The following is a 21495-nucleotide window of genomic DNA, read 5'->3' on the forward strand; positions in this document are numbered from 1 at the left end:
GCTGAATTAGGCAGATATCCTTATTTCTAAATATTCAAAACCCATCTCTTACATTCTGGACTCATCTTAAATCAAGCTCCTCTAATACACTTCAAAACAAAGCCCTTAAAACCCGAGAGCCCTAAAACCCGTCCCCTCTGTCGGCTGTCTCTGAACCTCACAAACCCTCCATCATCTAACACTCGGCTTCAGACCAGCTCCACTAAACCAAACCAGATTACAATAAACCAGATCATAACAACCAGTAAACGCACATCTGGACCACTGAACATCAGATCATACGAGCTGGTAGAACACCTCCTCGGCGTCGGAGCTGCAGATCAGTGAAGTCTCTCTGTTTCTAATGCTGTGCATCTTATTTCTAAACAACAAACTGTATCATTATATTAAAACTGTTTACTTTAGGCTCTTTAACTATCATACATCACAACACATTCATGAACATTAAGCACATTTCCACACGTCTCACCTGTAACTCATTCATATGTGTTTACTCCCTTTTCAGACTTGAACATATCAGAAACTCAGAACTATACAGAAACATCGCGTGTCAGTCAATACTGAACATTTCTGAGATATTATTCACCTCCGTGTTTCGCGTATGGAAATTCTACGTGTTCTTTTATCTAAAAAGTTTGTACTTGCTGGGGTTTTTTTTTAGGAAATAGCAGTGTCAATGTTTTTTCCCTCCTAACAAGTGACGCATCACTTCCTGTTTCTGTTGCGCTACAGAAACCACTTCATTGCGTGCTCAGTAAGTAAACCTTATGGGCTTTGGGATTGTAGTGTTTCTCAGCTCAGCAGGTCTCGTCGGGACTCGTCACACCTGTTCTGTCACTAAGAGAGACGTCCCTCCGGGTCAGGTCTCAGGGGAATTCTGCTGTTTCATCATTAGCACTATAAGAGTCAGGGACAGTCGTCTGTAACTGCTACAAGACACATCACTCTCCTCAGACTTTCAGATTTAACCTCACTCTCAGGTAAGAGCATTTCATCTCATCTCATTCTCTCGGATTAGAATCAGGTCCTGCTTCAGGTCACCTTTTATACATAAATGCCTGCTTTAAAGGAGAACTTTTTTTTTGTTTTTTAATGTTCTTCTCATCACTGTCTTTCTGTACAATGTTAAAAATATAGTTCTACATGTGTAGGTAAGCAAATACGTTGATATAATAAGAATCAGTGCAAAAGTAAGGCATTAGGGTCGGCATTTTCTCTTTTTTTTAATTATGTGTCCTGTTCATTTCTGTTTGTATTTGTACATGTTCACATTAATGTTTATACCACTAGACATTTGGCACACCGCTGTGTTATTAATAACCACACATTCCTAAGCACTGAAAACAGGTTTTGTAGTAAACCCTCACCCACACCCAAAACCTCACACGTGTGCAAACACACACGAGACAATAACAGGCAGGTGTTACTGTGCGCAGGAACGGTAGCACAAACACCATCAGAACAAAAGGAAAAAAGGACAAACAACAACACGAAAAGGAATTCTTATTTTTAAACTGGAGTGAAATTATTTGATAGGTTAGAGAGGTGATTTGTCTGTGAATCTGATACTTACAATAGTCCTTCTCTATGTCTTCATTAATGGTGAATTAATATCCCAGTTTCCATATCCATCAGAAACTAATTTATCAAACTGTATCATACCGTATCAGATCCTGTGGCATTGCCAAGTACTGAATCATTACCGTAAGAACTGAAATTGTGTCGTATGTGGAAGCACGAGGTTTACACTCTCAGTGTTTAAAGTCATGTCTGAATGAATGTTGTGTTCTTGCCTAAGGCGGTGTACTCGTATCCTTTCCTACGCATTGTGTAATTCTACCCGTCAGCCAGTCTGTATAATATCGGGACAGTAAACACGTGTTTATGTTTAAATGTTATCTGTAATTTCTCACTTTATTTCTAGAGAGAAATAGCTGTAGGTTTCACAGAAAGTTTGCTCAGTTTTTGCAAACTGTACTCCTTTAAAGGACTTTTAGAGTTAGAAATGTCACTACACCGTAAACGTGGTGACGTTTGCTGCCTTCGAAAGCTCGTCTTTCTTTACAGGTAGATTAACATATCGTTTGCATAATCTTACAGCAGGTTATAGAACCCCAGCTATCTTATTTGTGAGTTAAATGTTGAGAGAAGCACAGTCAGAACATGATTTAGCTTTTAACTTGTGTGTAGATGTGAGATGTTTAATAATTTCATAATAGAAAACATTTTACACATCGTTTTATTGACTTTTTTGTATTTTTCAAATACCAATTTCTTTAATGATTTGCATTCGTTTCTTTCTTTAATACGCATTGTTAACTGTTAACTTTTTTTCTTGAATAAGCATTTTTCTATACCAGTGATGAATAAAAAAAAGTAAAATATATATATATACAATTCGTCTTTCTTCCCCCATTAGTAACAGGACTCCTACAATGCCTCATCTTTTAGAGAAGGATCAGGATCCGGATCCGGATCAGCACCAGGATCAAATGGATGCAGCGGGATCTCGTTCCAGTCCCGAGAGATTTTTGGGGCAGAATTACGAAGAGCTGCACAGAGATTTTGTTAAACATAAAGCAAGATTCCTTGATGATAAATTTCCCCCAAATGAGAGCTCCATTGGTGAAGGCCTGCTGTCTGACAGTGAAATGGCAAGAGTGGAGTGGAGAAGACCAACGGTGGGTCAGGTTTAATCATGAATTAAATTACCAGTCAGGAAATAAGCCAGTATATTTAGAAGTATTGTAGGAGCGTCACAGAGGCAAATGGCATCACTGAAAACTGTAAAAGACAGTGAGTTATCAGAGGTGCTGTGTCTTAGTTCAAAGGACTGATAGCAGGGTCTAGTGCTAGAGTTAACAAAAAATTACCCCACACTTCCTCTACACCGGGGTGTCCAATCTTATCCGGAAAGGGCCGGTGTGGTGCAGGTTTTCATTCCACCCAAGCAGAAGCCACTCCCGAGTCTACTGAAAGCCAAGATCAGCTGATTAAACAGGTGGAATCAGGTGTAGCTCCTGATTGGTTGGAATGAAAACCTGCACCCACACAGGCCCTTTCCAGATAAGATTGGACACCCCTGATCTACACACTTCATAGACCTCACTTACAGACCTACACCTTACAGTTTTAATCTACACATGCAGACACTTTGCTAGAATTTTTGAGCAGTGGATAGATGGATGGAGGGATGGATAGATAGACAGATAGATAGACAGACAGACAGACAGATAGATAGATAGATAGACAGACAGACAGACAGATAGACAGAGAGACAGACAGATAGATAGATAGACAGACAGACAGATAGATAGATAAATAGACAGACAGATAGATAGACAGACAGACAGATAGATAGATAGATAGACAGACAGACAGATAGATAGACAGACAGACAGACAGATAGACAGATAGATAGATAGACAGACAGACAGACAGATAGATAGATAGACAGATAGACAGATTGATAGATAGATAGATAGATAGATAGACAGATAGATAGATAGTCAGTTAGTCATTATACTCAGATAGATAGATAGATAGTCAGTTAGTCCAATACTACCGGACTGTTCTTGTCTATTTTAAAGCTTCTTCACGTCTCTTCCCTGGGGCAGCGGGGTTTTTTTTTTTTTGCTTTTTTTTTGACAAACTACTTACAGTTCATTACCACAGTGTAATTTGAAACCATAACCAGGTCCTTTTTTTATACCACCCCAGGGAAGTTCTATAGCATGTCATGTACCTGACAGGTTGCTCAAAGCCACAGCAACCTTTACACCTAAAGAGAACTGCTGCACTAGCTTCTCACCTGATGGCCCTCATGTTTTGAACAGGTTTTAAGAACCCTGCCCTTTGCAAACCCCCCCCCCCCCCCCCCCCCCCACGCACACACACACACACACACACATACACACACCCCAAAAAAAAAAAAAAACACAACAACAACAAAACAAACAAACAAAAAAACCTGTTTTGTGATGTAATGAAAGGAAAATGGTGCCACGTGACTTAAGGATTAGTGAACAAGCAGACTGATCATACCACTTTTTCACCTCAGTTACATTCTGATGGCTCGTAGGTTGTTCTTACATCGAACACGTCAGTAACCACACTCTTCAGAGGTGTATTATTACTTTCGTACTAGAACATTCTGTATCAGCAAAACAAGCAGATCCACACAAAATCTCACAAGTTTGAGTTCACCTGTGATATTTTTGCATTTCTTGTTTTCGACCAGTTGAATGGCTTTGTACACTCGACATCAGCTATTGATTCACTGTGCATGTGATTTATTTCTGCTTTTCCAGAAAATGGTGGCAGATCCTCATCTTGTTGTAGATGGAGAGTCGAGGTTTGACCTTGCCCAGGGAGAGCTTGGTGAGTGTAATACGAACGCAGGTGTCAGCGATGAACAGGGGTGAGACTCAGGCGCCATCATGTAGAGCATCATAGTGTAAAATACACACCGGCCCATTAGTCACCGAAAATAGCAGCATATAGACTCGTGAAAATCGAATAATGAAGAAAACCTACCAGAGAATTTGTGTTCTAGGTTCACAAAACAAGTTCTCGCTTATATTATAGCAGCTATAAACAGTGGTTCCCTCACCAGCCCTCTCTGTGTTCTTGTTTTGAAGTTAATAAGACAAAAAAGACCCAGAGAAACCGCAAAGCATAAACTCCTCTGTCCTGAAGATGTCATGAAACCTCAAGTTACAGCTTTACCTCTGAATGTTACACAGCACTGGCACTGGAGACTCCTTCCATACATGTTACATAAACATCCCCTTACAGAAAACTTCACCATAGCAACAATTACACACATTTGTAGTCCATTTACATGGAGCGTCTGGTGTACCAGTCCCGGTGAATGAGCTGTCACTGCTCTACTACTCCTGTCAGAGCTGCTGTTAGAAAATAGAATACTAATCAACACCTTCTCAATACTAATCAACACCTTCTTCTGACCAATCAGAATCCAGAATCCAGATTCATTCATAATTCCTGAGGGTTTTTTAAAACATTTTCCATGGATGTCAGAAAGCATCATGTTTTCTCCATGTTTCCTGTGCTCTAGCTGTTCCTCATTATAACAGATTGAATTTCTTCCATCTGACTGACACTTTTTTTTCCTTCTTGTGCATGTGGTACTCCATGTTGATTCCTGGTTTGCTCGTCTTCTCGTGTCCAATCTTCTAGTCATCCTGATACTTCCTTGGATATATTCTGCTGGCTTCTGGTTTTGATCTCTGCTTACTCTGTCTGCATGTAGCATGGACACTCTGTAATCTGGGGATTCTGTTTGTTATGATCATTATTGTATGGCATCAGTGCAGCCTTTCTGAAATTCTCTGGGATTTATTTGTAATTTATTTTAGGAAACTGCTGGTTTCTGGCTGCAATCGGTGCCATTACGTTTCGGCGAGACATTATGGCTGAGATCGTCCCTGAAGGCCAGTCGTTCAGAAGGGATTACGCTGGAATATTTCATTTTAGGGTGTGTTTATCAATCAATCCTAACACAGTACCACTAACTGCTCGTTAATACACGACACCTAATAAGCACAGTTTATTTAATTAACACAGCAATTGTAACGCATGTTGATATATTACATTTTTTATGATCATTTCCCATGCCAGATCTGATTTATAATTATTATATAACTGAATGATTGCGTTGTAACAGAATCCAATTAACAGTATTACTTGTTCTCTTAGTTATCATATTTTAGCTTCACTTGGCAGCCCCTCCTGCTTAAGCATCAAAAACATATGCAGATTATTCCTATAGATATTGGTATTGTTAACCAATCCCAGATAAATTATTATACATGTGAAGGGATTGTCTGATGTTGTCAATCCAATTTTGTTGCATTTATCTGCATACAATGAACAAGTAATTAACAAACTCACTATTTAGAAGAGCTTTGTGTAACCTACAGCAAGATTCCAACCCAAAACACTGATCAGTAAGAAGCAAAATAAAAGCAAAAATGACCTAACACACATCATACGTCTTCCAGAAGTAATCTGAAAAAATTACAATTTTAAAGTCGTGTAGCATAATACATTATTGATAGAGAAAGTATTGAGAATTCAGCCAAAACTATATGTTTGTTAAATATAGGTGCGCAACAATTATTGGCACCCTTTTAGTCAATACTTTGTGCTAGCTCCCTGTGCCAAGATAACAGCTCTGAGTCTTCACCTATAACGCTGATGAGGTTGGAGAATACACGGCGAGGGATCTGAGAGCGTTCCTCCATACAGAACCTCTCCAGATCCTTCACATTTTGCGGTCCACGCTGGTGGACTCTCCTCTTCAGTTCACCCCACAGGGTTTCTATGGGGTTCAGGTCAGGGGACTGGGATGGTCAGGGCAGGACCTTGATTTTGTGGTCAGTAAAACATTTCTGTGTTGATTTTGATGATGTTTTGGATCATCGTCCTGCTGGAAGATCCAACCACGGCCCATTTGAATCTTTCTGGCAGAGGCAGTCAGGTTTTCATTTAATATCTGTTGATATTTGATAGAGTCCATGATGCCATGTGTCCTAACAAAATGTCCAGGTCCTCTGCAGAAAAACAGCCCAAAACATTAAAGATCCTCCTCCATATTTAACCGTGGGCATGAGGGACTTTTCCATACGGCTACCTCTCTGTGTGACCAAAACCACCTCTGTGTTTATTACCAAAAAGCTCTATTCTGGTTTCATCTGACCGTAGAACCCGATCCCATTTGCAGTTCCAGTAGTGTCTGCACACTGAAGATGCTTGAGTTTGTTTTTGGATGAGAGTAGAGGCTTTTTTCCTGAAACCCTTCCAAACAGCTTGTGGTGATGTCGGTGACTTCAGATTGTAGTTTTGGAGACTTTCTGACCCCAAGACACAACTAACATCTGCAGTTCTCCAGCTGTGATCCTTGGAGATTTTTATCCACTCGAACCGTCCTCTTCACAGTGCGCTGAGACGATACAGACACACGTCCAATTCCAGGTCGATTCATAACATTTCCAGTGGACTGGAACTTCTTAATTATTGCCCTAATGGTGAAACGGGCGTTTTCAATGCTTGTGCTATTTTCTTATAGACACGCCCCATTGTGTGAAGCTCAACAACCTTTTGCTGCACATCACAGCTACATTCCTCGCTCTTACCCATTGGTATGAATGACTAAGGGAATTTGGCCTGTGTGTTACCTCATATTTATACCCCTGTGAAACAGGAAGTCATGATTGAACAATTTCCTATTCTTAGTCACCCAGGTGTACTAAAAACATAAAAAATGTCAATGGGAATATGCTTCAAATATATTTTTCTCTTATGAATTTATAGTGGTGCCAATAATTGTTGCACACCTATATTTAACAAAGTGTTGTTTTTTTTATAAACCTGTGTTGTGTTTGCAATTGTTTGATATCCATGAGAGCAGAGTATTTTCTTGATTTTTTTTTAACAAAATATCAAAAGGTTAAACAATAAAGACAATTTTACACAACTTTCTTTGTTCATATTAAACAAGGGTGCCAATATTAGTGGAGGACACTGTATGATTTTAATATTGTATTTCTTTTCAGTTCTGGAGGTTTGGGAAGTGGGTGGATGTTGTGGTAGATGATAAATTACCCACAATCGATGGACAGCTGATCTTTGTTCACTGCAAAACTCGCAATGAGTTCTGGCCCGCGCTGCTGGAGAAAGCCTACGCCAAGTACATCACATTCATTTATTCATGTTCATGGTTATTTCTTTTAGAGGTCTGAAATACTGTACTGTGTGGCTCCTATACACATGATGTACATGGTGTGTGTGTGTGTGTGTGTGTGTGTGTAGAGTGTGTGGCTCCTATGCAGATCTTCATGGTGGATTTATATCTGAGGCTCTGTGCGATTTCACTGGAGGGGTGTATTTAACACTCAGACTGAAGGCAAATCATCCGGAGCACTGGGCTCTCCTGCACCGAGCAGCACAATACAAATCATCTATGGGCTGTGGATCACACCCAGGGGTAAACACACACTCTACACCAGTGGTCACCAACCCTGTTCCTGGAGACCTACCAACCATAATGGTGCCCACCTGACCATCTACTCACTGCCTTAAGAGGTTCCTGATCAACTTAAACAGGTGTTAGGTTTTGGTTGGAGATGAAACCTGCAGGAAGGAAGATCTCCAGGAAGAGGGTTGGTGACTACTGCTCTATACACATTTAACACACACGTCTGTTTATTCTGAAGGACTTTCATGCTAGATGAAGCTGATTCTACACTACAAAATACGCTAGGAATCTTGTTCTTTCACTTTAATAAACTGTTAGCACTTTGATATCACTTTGTGAAGACGTGTATGAGAGCGAGCGTGATCTGACTCGGCTAGTTTAGAGTCACCGCTCAAAGAGTTTGATCCTGACTTGATGCTGCTGAGGCCCAGAGTTGGACCTGGTGTTAAAGCCTTGCAGACGCTGCTGGAGACATCACATCCTCCACTGATTCATCATTAAGCTAATATTTTATCATCGTTAAGGTATGAGGAGATTCCACACTGCACTGCGCTCTCAGATAATCAAGGATTTTATCCAGACGAGTGCATATTGAGAATCGTCCTTAAATAGTGTAGTGCGATGATACACCATTGTATTATTTTCCACTTTTGTTGCACTGGTTTATTTCGTTCCCATGTTGACAGTGTAGCCTAAAAAGCATTGAACCTGAACTGTAATGAGGAGCCTGTGTGTAGCTGAAGTTCTTTACTACGCAAACTTAAACACGGTCTTGTCCTAAAATGCTTATTGTTTTCATTGTTGGAAAAGGTGACTAGTTGACTATGTCTTTTTTACAGGCCGACTAGTAAAATGTGTAGTCATGCAACCTCTAACACTCTCATCCGAATACACACATTATCATTACACACTGATGTACACACTTATTACGTGATGTGGGACACACACATAATTAACACCACTACACTCATACAGTGGTTAACTCACATCACTCCATGCATTCTTTCAGGCCACTTCTGCTAATACTGAGCTTGCCAACGGTATAGTGGAGGGTCACGCCTACGCCGTTACTGGAGTTACCAAGGTACGCATACTCTGCCTCAGACCCTGCTAATGCTCGGTGTGTGAAGCACCAATCACAGTGAGAAATATGATAATAACCAAATTCAATATAATCTTATTAACCGAATTCTAATGAAAAGACCAGACAGAATATTATACTCGGTATAAATGTGTGTGATTAAACTGTATTCTGTTTTTCAACACAGTTTTCCTGAATAGTTTTTTCACCAGTGAAATAAAATGGTTTCATATGAGACCGTTTAAGTGAATGAATTTAAAAAAAGTCCACAAATAGATTTAAAAAACCTCGAGAATTCAGTTTAGTTCGGTTCAGTCGGTGGACATTATCACAACTACAACTCACCCTTACAGAAATCCGGATATCGATTTACACCTGGTTCTGTGAGGTGGAAAAAAATGTGCGTGTGTGTGTGTGCGTGTGTGTGTGTGTGCGTGTGTGTGCGTGTGTGTGTTTAACAGGTAACCAGTGAAGGGAAACCAGTTAAACTGGTGCGTCTCCTGAATCCGTGGGGACATAAAGAGTGGAACGGTGACTGGAGTGACAGGTAGGAGCTCACACACTTTCATAATCACTGATCACTGCACGGATGTTTGTTTTATTCTCCTTCCTCATGATGACGTGCAGCGTTTCATCACGCCTGAGGTAAAATTAAATTAATCATGACTCCCCACGGCACTTTATCATTACTCATTGTTTCACAACAATCGTAAAACTACAGTCGAAAGCGTGTTTCATGTGCATTATGTAATAATAGGGATAACAAATCAGGAAACTCTGAAACCTCCTCAACTTCTTGGTACATTGTATAAATGTGAGTCAGCTACCAACAATGCCAATATAACTCCCAATATAACAATATAGCTGATATAACTCCCAATATAACAATATAGCTGATATAACTCCTAATATAACAATATAACTGATATAACTCCCAATATAACAATATATCTGATATAACTCCCAATATAACAATATAGCTGATATAACTCCTAATATAACAATATAGCTGATATAACTCCCAATATAACAATATAGCTGATATAACTCCCAATATAACAATATAGCTGATATAACTCCCAATATAACAATATAGCTGATATAACTCCTAATATAACAATATAGCTGATATAACTCCCAATATAACAATATAGCTGATATAACTCCTAATATAACAATATAGCTGATATAACTCCTAATATAACAATATAGCTGATATAACTCCCAATATAACAATATAGCTGATATAACTGATAAAGTTAAAGATCAAACATTTCTTCATTTACTTTCTATTCATTTCCTCTTTTTTTCAAGTTTCTTTCCCAAAATGACATTACATGTCTTTCTCTGTTCTTCAGATCACCGCTGTGGGGATCTGTTAATGCCGAGGAACACAGAAAGCTGTTACAAATGAAAGACGATGGAGAGTTCTGGTATGTGTAATTTATCATTTTATTTACACACCGTGTCGTACAGAAATATTGGTGACCTTCCTGAAAAATAACACACTCTCAAACTAGGTTTGTTCGTGTTTTTACCGTTACACTGAATATTTTGTGAGTCCTGCCCCGGAGAGAACATCAGCCCTGAGTCTCTTCCTGTATTGTATAATAAGGCTGGAGACAGATGTCGAGCATCTCCTCCATGCACAACATGTTGAACTCGTTTACATTCAGTTTGTGCATGTGGACTTCACTCTTCAGCTCCACACACTTTCAGTAGAACACAAATCCAGAGACTGAGATCATTGCTAAACATTCAGTTTGTGTTAGTAGAATTGATAATGACCTCAATCTTCACAAGAACCCCAAACATCACTGATCCACCTCCAGGGGTTTTTAACTCGTGTTCACTCTCATTCTATCACCAAACATGCTGATGGTGTGCATGAGCTGTTCATCAGACCTCAAAAACATGATGCTGAAGGATCTAATGAGGCTTCATGTGGTGTTTCTCAGATGCTTTCAGGACAGGATTCCACACAGCACGTTGGAACGGAAGTGACGGCTGATTAAAAAAATTATACAAACACAGCAATGAAGAGAACTGTGAAATTCTAGTATTTATACACCAGGGAAATAGATTATGTATGAATGCATATGAAATAGATTATGTATGAATAGATTATGTATGAATTTCTAGCGTTCCTTCAGGGTATCATTCATGAAATAACTGAACCAACACAAATGGAATTTTGCAGTAACCAAGAACCAAGTGTTAAACAAATCATTCACACGTTCTGCATCTTCTCGACCTGCTTCTTCCAGGAGACTTTCTCACTGCTTCTCCTAAATTAATGAAAACTACTTATCTATGAAAACAATTAAAGTTGAAGTAAAAACTACTAATTAAAATATGGTACATTGTGATTCTTAAATAAACGTCTTCACATTTATATTGAAAACAGCCGGAACTTCACTGTATCTCTCATAAACTTGTGGTGCTTGTCTTTCTTCAGGATGTCAATGGAGGATTTCTGCAAAAACTTTTCTAATGTGGATATCTGCTGTCAGAGTCCAGCGTTTCTCGATGGATCGTCAGAAAGCAGCTGGACGACGGCAAGCTATCAAGGCCGGTGGGACGAGAAGACAGCCGGGGGATCCATGGAGTACAAACGTACGTATTTATGTACAACACAGTACATTTACCGGTAGATCTACCAGATTTACTTTATTTATGATCGTGCTTGTTTTAGCACACTCGAACCATTTAAACTGCAGGAGAAAATGTGAAATGCCACGTTATACTCAGACAGTACTGCGTAGTTTAATTGGAGAAAGGGGGCGTGTCGATGAAGATCAGACACTAATGACAGGAGCATCAAGTCCATTGTCCCAGAATAGGTTCTGCATCAAGCACAACAAATTAGTTATCTTCTAATTATCCAATCAATTAATCAATTAATAAACAAATTAATTAATTAATTGGATCTCCGGGTCAAAGCGAGATGTGGACACAGATGTGGTGCTGTGAGAGGGTAAATGAGTATTGGCAGAGATGTATATATATATATATATATATATATATATATATATATATATATATATATATATATATATATATTTGTGGTGATTATTGTAATCATTTTCATGATTTCTATATTTAGAGAGTTTCTGGATGAACCCTCAGTATCGGGTGAAGATTCCTGCGATAGAGACGGACAAGACCAAAGCACATGAGTTTAACCTGCTGGTGTCTCTCATGCAGAAACCCAACAGCAGACACAGACGTCACATCCAAAACCATCCCTTTGGGTTCAGCGTGTTTGCGGTTAGTGTCTCCTCACAGTTTTAGCTGGTGTGTATGTGGGGGTGGGGGGAAGGGTGGAGGCATGGGGGAGGGGTGTGCTGTATTCTTAGAGTTGCACAACTACAACAGGTTCATGTTAAAATGTTTATTTAGGAATGAATGACTCCTGAAACCTGACTAAAGAAGAGAAATAAACAGGCTAGCTCATTTGCATACAAACAATATTCACCTGACCTGTTTCTTTTTTTTTTACTTTTGGCTTCATAAAACATTATTGTTCGAGAAGTGTGTTTAACATTATAAGATAACTGTGATACTAAGCCTCTAACACTAATACTACAAAGCCCATGTGTGAAGGCAAGTCACAGTTCAGGTTCCTCTAGAAAAAAAACTGGATTCGATTCTAATTTATATCAAAACAGAAGAAAAGCTTATTTTATTGTTACCATGTTATTAACTGTTGGATTTGGAATAGTTATTGTTTGTTGTCTTACTATTTGAAAAATATTCACATTACTCCAACTAAAATAACATTTCTGACTGAAATGGATTGGAACGGTTTGAGTGAACGTTTGTTAAATCTGTTAATGAAGAGTTTCATGAAGCACTGACACGGCAAGTAATGATACTGTAACAAGTGAAAATATCCTGAATGTGTGAAACATATGATTTATTTTGATGGAGAGTATTAGAAATCATAAATGAAATCTAAGATTATTCTCATTCTGTTGGCAGATAATTTTCTTCCTTTTAGAAATAAATGCTTAAAAGTTCAAACATTATTTTAAGCTGGAAATTATACAATAACTATTATAATAGAAAATACTAGATACGTTTAACTACATTTAAGATATTTTCACTTGCTAAGATATAATTTTTTAACCAGCGCTATTCTGTTTGCTGTGTCTAAGATCAAATCAGACTAAACCACTGTTATTGCATGCACATTTTCAATATGTAGATGATCTGAACTGTGTTCTGTATCACTGTTAGCATTATTAATAGCAGTGATATTATCAGAAATGTAATTAATATAACATTTATTGTGTCTGTTTCATGAAATGTGGCTGAATTGTTTGTCTTCCTGATCTTTCAGGTTCCTCCAGAGGTATGTAAAGCTTTATTTTATATCCTACAGCTCACATTATTACAGAGTTCCCACCAGGGCCACGCCTCAGATTATTCACATCCACTGTATTCAGAGATTATACACTATGTACCCATGTTCTCATGTGGACTAAAAACGTATCAGATCTAACATTAACGTTCACCATCTACTCTTCCTCCTTCAGCTAGAGGATAAGAAATCGTTTCCTGCCACATTCTTCACCTCCAGCGTTCTAGTGGCCCAGTCCAAGATCCAATCAAACACCAGGGAGGTTGTGGAGTATCTGAGACTGAAACCTGGACACTACCTCATCGTACCGTTCACCCACAAACCCAAAGACACCGCCTCCTTCCTCCTCACACTACACTCAAAGTAAGAGCGTAACTCAGATAACCGTGTTAATAAAAGACCTACTGAGCAAGTTCTTTTCCCAACCTGTAGAATGATCCAGAAAATGTGCTCCATCAGCCAAAAGTCTGTTTAAAGTTGCTTCTTTTATTTTGCACCAATGACAACAAGGTTTCTGCAGAACTTAATATTAAGAAGTTTTAAAGACAATTATTTAAGTAAAGCGTTTTTAAAATGGAATTTAATGGTGGGAGGGTCCTAATCTGATCATTATTATTCATAATCGTATGATATATTTTTAAAATATCCCTATGTTGATATTTGTGCTGTTCTGATTGGATAGAAGGTGTTGATGGCTGCAGTAGATTTCTGTATATAGATATTTAGTTACATTTTTTACAATGCTTTTTTTTATATTTAGGCCCCTACACACGAACTTTTACTAACTAACAACATGAAATATTATTATTTACTAAATACTCGTTCATTTTTGTCACTGATGATGATGTAAAACTGGCTATCGTATAAATAATGGGGCTTTGTTATACACTACAGTTTGCAGTAATTCTAGTTCCGGTATAAAAAAATGCTGGATTATTCATTATTCATTTCAGAACAAAATTTATGACCATATAAATTAAATTTTAAGAGAATTTAATAATTATTAAACACTTTACTTTACAACTGTGCCTCTGAGTAATGGGAATATCACACTCCAAATCTTTTCTGTGCCAAAACTGTCATATTGTCATATATACAGTATATAATCTCATTTTTATATAGATACATTTGTAAAATAATAAAAGTTATGACCAAAAGATTCACTAAGTAAAACTCTATATATCTATAGCTATATCTATATCTGTATATCTGTGTGTGTGTATATATATATATATATATATATATATATATATATTGTTGATTCTAGAGTATAACAAAAGGATTGACTCGTTCGGAAAAAGCCAAAAAGCTCACGAATTAAGCATTTCTTGAACATTTCTGGTTGTTTAAGGTGGCGACCACCATAAATAACGTTCCTGCATTCAGCATGAAGTTTAGTTCTTGTTTATAGAACTGGGAGCTGAACTTGATGCTGTGAACGTGTCTTGAGTTGGATTTATTTTCACTGATCTGTGTTTCTCTTGTTCACAGGATTAAACCCCACTGACAATGTGACGGTGAAAAAAGACGTAGCAAAAGGATCACAACAGGGCAAAACCTCACATCTCTGCCTATATGTTGTGTTATTTTTGGATAATTTGAATTGGATTGTATAATATTTCTTTAATCTTTGTGCACAGGAAATACATTGTTTAGAAATGAAGGATATTGATAATGAGTCTTTATTAATCATTACAGCACAGTAAAATTCTTTTCATTGCGTACCCCAGCATCTCAGGGTCAGAGCACAGGTTCAGCCATGATACAGGGCCCCCTGGAGCAGAGAGGGTTAAGGGCCTTGCTCAAGGGCCCAACAGTGGTAGCTTGGCAGCGCTGGGGCTTGAACCCCCGACCTTCAGATCAGTAACCCAGAGTCTTAACCCAGAGCCATCACTGCTATAAACAATGAGCACTTTCATAACCAGTTTTGGTGCACTTTTCTCTTAGTGTTAACACAATTATCCAGTGAAACCTGTGTGTTAGTTAACCTGTGAGCTGCTGTGTTAACACTACAGCAACACACCACATAGCAGTACGCTGTAAGCTCTTATCATTCAGATGGATTTCTGCCATTTAAACATCAAGTTAGGATCTATAAGTAAAATCGAAATGTTTCTGATTTAGATTTGTCACTGGGCCACTGGTGTTAATGTTTTTGAAGAAATGGGAGGATCTGATCTGACAGGCCAAAATATATAGATTGCAATAAATATTATTTTCACATTATGTTCTGTATGTACAGTAACTGAAACGGAAAATTACAGCCTGTGACCGTTACAAGGCGCTGACACTGGAGACTCCTCCCATGAATGTCACACAAACACATTTCTCCTTACAGAAAACTTCACCATGCCAACGATTACACGTTTTAAAAATATATTTATGCCAGAACCTGCCAGATTCCACAATTCAATGATTGTTAATAAACCGTCATTTCAAAAAGGAGGTGTTTGTTTGTGTTCATAATGAGCAGACTGAAATAAGAAGCAAAAGGCTTAACTACACCATGTCCCAAATTATTATCCACATTTTTTGTCTGTTTTTCCTAAACAGTCAGTATGATTAAGGAGTTTTTAAAATTGTTTTATCTTCAACAATTATATTACAATGTGGATGTTATTACAGGTGAAAGAACTGATTGTGACAACAGCTTTATTTATATTTTGGAAAGAACACAGAATACATTGTTCTGAATTATTGTGTCAAATGCAGTTCAACAACAAAAACACTATTTACAGTTCAAGTTACATATTAATAAATGAACCCTTCTTTGAGATTATTTTAACAATTCTCTCATCCACTGAACTTGTAAGTCCATGTATAGATTCTGCCTGTATTTTATTTGAGGATGCCCATATTGCCTCCTAGAGCTCCTGTTACGAGGTACACTTCTGCACACCCTCATAGATCGTCCTTTTAAGGATGCTCCACAGGTGCTCCAAAGGATTGAGGTCAGAAGATGCTTGTAGAGTACAGAAGATACATGTAGACTCGGGCTTGAGCAGAACGTGGTCAGCCGTGTCGTTAGACTTGGGTGTGAGCAGAACGTGGTCGGCCATGTCAGTAGACTTGGGCGTGAGAAGAACTTGGTTGTTAGGCTTAGATATTAGCGGAACTTGGTCAACTGGATCAGCAGGCTTGGATGTGACATCAGGAACTTGAGACTTCACTTGGACTTCAGAGACTGGAGACTTGACTTGGACCTCAGGGACATGAAACTTGACTTGGACTTCAGAGACTTGAGACTTGACTTGGACTTGGACCTCAGGGTTGAGCTCTCGTGCTGGAGCCTCCCTGTTGACCTCTAGCTGGAGCTCGGCAGGTGAGCCCACGTCGTGGGTCTCAGGTTCGAGCTCTAAGGTCGCCAGGTTAACCTCAGGCTGGAGCTCTGGAGCTGAGACCTCCCTGTGGGTCTTGTGCTGGAGCTCTGAGGCTGCCATGTGGACCTCTGGCTGGAGCTCGGCGGGTGAGACCTCCTCGTGGGTCTTTGGTTCGAGCTCTGAGGTCGCCAGATTCACCTCCGGCTGGGGCTCAGGTGCTGAGACCTCCGACGGGCGCTCCGAGGTCACCCTGTTGACCCCGGGCGGGATCTCTGCACGGGCTCTCCGGTGGAGTTTCTTATGCTCCCGCCAGCTGCTCTTGAAGCATTCATGAGAGCAGTAGAATGCTTCCTGGAGACCCAGTTTTTTGCAGTTAGGGCATTGTAGCTTGGTCTCCCTCCTGCAGCCCTCAGACATGCATGTCGGTGCCACCTCCTCTACGTTGGCTAGAACCTGAAGCGGATTGGTGGAGGCTGACCTGTCAATCCCCTCATAATAGAGGTTAAAGGGCAGGTCAGGCTGGGGCTGTCCATTGACTCTCCACCCCAGTAAATCCAGACCATGAAGCTGCCCTGGTTGAGTGAACTCCTCCATAAAAAGTTCTGCAAATTGAGTGACATCCTGGAGGGCAGAGGACCCAGTGCTCACCAGCTGCTCCGCCCAGTCACGGGCCGGACCGCAAAACCTGGACACCAAGAACCCGATCCACTGTCTCTTAGTAGGCTTGGGATACGCCAGGCTGCAGAAATATTCCTGGCAGCTGAAGAGGAACTCCAGCGGGTAGCTCCCCAATCCCGCTGTCTCTGGCGGCAGTTCAACGGCGTACCGCTGAGGGAACTGCAAGAAATGCGGCCAGTAATCCGAGCGTTTCCCGATAAGGTATTGTCCTGCTACTCCCATTGTAGCGTGAGGTCTCCCCTGTTCTCCTGCTGCATCCATGTTATGGCGGAAGATTCTGTCACGGATCGTGACGGAGCGGAGATAGGACGGATGCAAGTGCAGTATGAACAGTGTTTATTTTAAAAGAGAGACAGGCAGACAAATCCAAAACGTGATCCATAAACGTAATCCAAAACAGGCGAAGGTCAGGCGATCGGCAAACAGGCATACACAGGGTTAAACATGAATCAAGGTCGTGGTCACGGAAAACAGGGTCGATAAACTAAACGAGAAACATGAACTATGACGAGGAACTGGGAGCAGATAATCCAGCGTGAACTAACTTTAAACATGGACCGTGACTATGAGTACTACACGAACTAATCCAACTCTACGATAATCTTCCGCCTTGTGTGCTGGGAGGCGCGAGGTATATATGTGGACATAATCAGTGTCTAAACTGCTCGTGAAATCCCAGCCAATGGCAGAACAGGGAGGAGACAGAAACATAAACAAAACACACGTGTCCAGATGTCACTACTGTCAACAATGGAACAGCAGGTGCTTGTGCATTCGCGCTTAGAGCACGCTGCTTCAAGGAGAAATCATGACAGTGTTCACATGACAGAGGACCTATCCTGGACTCTCAACACCACCAGCTTGGACCAGCTGTGGCTCAGGTGGTAGAGCTGGTTGTCCACTAATTGCAGGGTTGGTGGTTCGATCCCTGACCCACACAAATCCACATGCCGAAGTATCCTTGGGCAAGACACTGAACTCAACTTGCTCCAGATGGCAGGTTAGTGCCTTGCATGCTAGCTCTGCTGTGTGAGTGTGTGAATGAGAAACAGTGTGAAGTGCTTTGTAGAATTGCTGACCATTTACCTGCTTAGCCAAGAAGGCCCAGCAGCACCTCCACCTCCTCCATTGGAGGCTGAAAAGAGCCAACCTCTCCCCTCCCATCCTCCCCTCTACAGAGGGATGATAAAGAGCCCCCTGACCAGCTGTCCCACTGTGTGGTGCGGGAACTGCACAGCCTCTGACCCCAAGACCTTTCAGCTGATTGTGAGTACGGCTGAAAAGATCATTTGGGTCTCTCTATCCACCATCGACACCTCATTCAACAACCGCTGCATCCGAAGCAGCCACCAATATTGTGGACAACCCCTCTCACCCCTCTCATGAACTCTTCACCCTTCTGCCATCTGGCAGAAGGTACTTGAGCATCCGTGCCACCACCAGCAGACTCCACAACAGTTTCTTTCCTGAGGCAATCAGATAACTTAATACCCTGCTGCTTCCCAATGCACACCTGGGCAAGTCAAACACCTGACACAGTAAGACTCAGGTCCACTGCATACTGCACTTTACAAAGCGGCATCAGTCACTTTTTATTATGGAACTCAAGTTTGCTGCCAGCATTGCTGCTATGCTTGTGCTACATTACACAATAGTTTACAGCCCATGATCTGTCCTGTATATTTATTGTCCTGTGTATACATTGTCCTGTCCTGTGTATTCATTGTCTTGTCTTCACTGTTGTGTATTTGCACTTTATGTAATTTTTCATACTGTTCTGTGTTGCACCATGGTCTTGAAGAAATGACATTTCATTCCAATGTTTACAAGCTGTGGTCACCAACCCTGTTCCTGAAGATCTTCCTTCAGGAAGACTTTAGCTCCAACCATAATGGTGCCCACATGACCATCTAATTATTGACTTAAGCTCTTCATTAGCTAAAACAGGTGTGTTAGATTTTGGTTGGAGATGAAATCTGCAGGAAGGTAGATCTCAAGGACGTGGGTTGGTGACCACTGGTGTATTGTTTCCTGAACAGTTTGACACTTCCTCTGCTTTCTCTCAACATATTTAAGAGCCAGGGAAGTGTTAATAAGCTGGCTCATATCAGATGTGTTTGGAGCAGGAAAAAAACTTGAATCTGTGCAAGACAGGACTGGAGTTGAGAATCCTGCCAACCTTTTAATATCTTTAATATGTGTCTTCGTTATCCCAATGGCTTGACTTTTGTACCTTATAACAAACTTTCAGAGTTTTAACTCCTGCATTGTTTACTTTGTAATTTACTTTTTGTTTAGCTTTATTTTATTACTGTATTTTTAATAACTTAATTTCTTGAATAGATGGCTGTACAGTGTCACATTTCAAGATAGATTCAGAAGCAATCGCAGATATACAATGTTTATTAAACAAACAACAAAACAAAGACACTAAGACAACTTGGCAAAACACTGTGGCAAGAAACGGAACACGGGAACATGGAACACGGTATTCTAAGACAAACGTAAGACAGAGAAGCAGTGCAAACAATGGCTATATATAAGTTAAGTTTAATTAACAGAAACGTGATTCAAGTGCAGGTGGTCATGTGACATGTAGTACAGTGCAGTGGCTGATGGGAACTGAAATCCAGAGTTACCTCCTTGATATATGACATACAGCACATTGATCTACCATGTTCATGAAAATAAATAACTTTTAATCTTCTTCTTCTTATTATTATTATTAAAAAGAAACCATTTTCTCCGCAGCCAACAATGACCTTAGTCTAGTTGTTCTAGACCAGGGATGTCCAACCTTATCCAGAAAGGACCAGTGTGTGGGAAGGTTTTCATTGCACCTAAGAAGACCTGAGTCGACTGAAAGCCAAGCTGAACTGATTAAACAGGTGGAATCAGGTGTTACTCCTGTCTGATTGGAATGAAAACCTGCACCCACACCGGCCCTTTGTGGAAAAGACTGCACATCCTGTTCTAAAATAATCCCTGAAATAATTGATATTCATTATGAAAACAATAACATGAACAATATACCTAATGGCATTGTAATGTTGTGGATACATAGATTTATATATATAGCGCCCTCCACTAATAGTGGCACCCTTGGTATATATGAGCAAAGAAGGCTGTGAAAATTGTCTTTATTGTTTAACCTTCTGATCTTTTGCTCAAATAATTCACAAAAATACTCCGCTCTCATGGATATCAAACAATTGCAAACAAAAAACAGATTTATCCAAAATATATCTTTGTTAAATATAGGTGTGTAACAATTATTGGCCCCCTTTTAGTCAGTACTTTGTGCTAGCTCCCTTTGTTAAGATAACAGCTCTGAGTCTTCTCCTATAACGCTGATGAGGTTGGAGAATACACGGCGAGGGATCTGAGAGCGTTCCTCCATACAGAATCTCTCCAGATCCTTCACATTTTGCGGTCCACGCTGGTGGACTCTCCTCTTCAGTTCACCACACAGGATTTCTATGGGGTTCGGGTCAGGGGACTGGGATGGTCAGGGCAGGTCTTGATGTTGTGGTCAGTAAAACATTTCTGTGTTGATGTTGATGATGTTTTGGATCATCGTCCTGCTGGAAGATCCGACCACGGCCCGTTTGAATCTTTCTGTCAGAGGCAGTCAGGTTTCATTTAATATCTGTTGATATTTGATGGAGTCCATGATGCCATGTATCCTAACAAAATGTCCAGGTCCTCTGGCAGAAAAACAGCCCAGAACATTAAAGATCCTCCTCCATATTTAACCGTGGGCATGAGGAACTTTTCCATACGGCTACCTCTCTGTGTGCTCCAAAACCACCTCTGTGTTTATTACCAAAAAGCTCTATTCTGGTTTCATCTGACCGTAGAACCCGATCCCATTTGAAGTTCCAGTAGTGTCGGCACACTGAAGACGCTCGAGTGTGTTTTTGGATGAGAGTAGAGGCTTTTTTCTTGAACCCCTTCCAAACGGCTTGTGGTGATGTCGGTGACTTCAGATTGTAGTTTTGGAGACTTTCTGACCCCAAGACACAACTAACCCCTGCAGTTCTCCAGC

At 40.2% G+C, this 21495-nt stretch overlaps 1 protein-coding gene across 3 annotated transcripts; it reads left to right on the plus strand.

The window, feature by feature from the left end:
- Positions 1-779: 779 nt before the first annotated feature.
- Positions 780-15112, plus strand: LOC108268402 (calpain-1 catalytic subunit). 3 transcript variants are annotated; one of them, XM_017473389.3, is made up of 14 exons: positions 782-980; positions 2420-2681; positions 4311-4380; positions 5382-5500; positions 7581-7714; positions 7837-8011; positions 9012-9086; positions 9545-9630; positions 10442-10516; positions 11542-11699; positions 12190-12353; positions 13429-13440; positions 13625-13812; positions 14941-15112. In XM_017473389.3, exons 2-14 carry the CDS (start codon positions 2436-2438, stop codon positions 14954-14956), a joined length of 1518 nt encoding a protein of 505 aa, XP_017328878.1. In that variant the 5' UTR covers positions 782-980; positions 2420-2435; the 3' UTR covers positions 14957-15112. The 3 variants fall into 3 exon arrangements, with proteins under 3 accessions (XP_017328965.1, XP_017328878.1, XP_017329034.1); XM_017473545.3 differs by having other exon boundaries at positions 2452-2681; XM_017473476.3 differs by lacking the exon at positions 14941-15112 and having other exon boundaries at positions 780-980; positions 13625-13816.
- Positions 15113-21495: the final 6383 nt, after the last annotated feature.

The sequence above is a fragment of the Ictalurus punctatus genome, chromosome 1 (assembly GCF_001660625.3).
Source record: "Ictalurus punctatus breed USDA103 chromosome 1, Coco_2.0, whole genome shotgun sequence".
Classification (NCBI taxonomy): Eukaryota; Metazoa; Chordata; class Actinopteri; order Siluriformes; family Ictaluridae; genus Ictalurus; species Ictalurus punctatus.

Excerpts from the sequence above, each read along its gene's own strand:
- LOC108268402 (XM_017473389.3), top strand. The coding sequence starts at position 2,436 with ATGCCTCATCTTTTAGAGAAGGATCAGGATCCGGATCCGGATCAGCAC. Across the intron at positions 7,715-7,836 it reads CTGGAGAAAGCCTACGCCAA|AGTGTGTGGCTCCTATGCAG; the intron begins GTACATCACATT and ends GTGTGTGTGTAG. Across the intron at positions 9,087-9,544 it reads CCGTTACTGGAGTTACCAAG|GTAACCAGTGAAGGGAAACC; the intron begins GTACGCATACTC and ends TGTGTTTAACAG.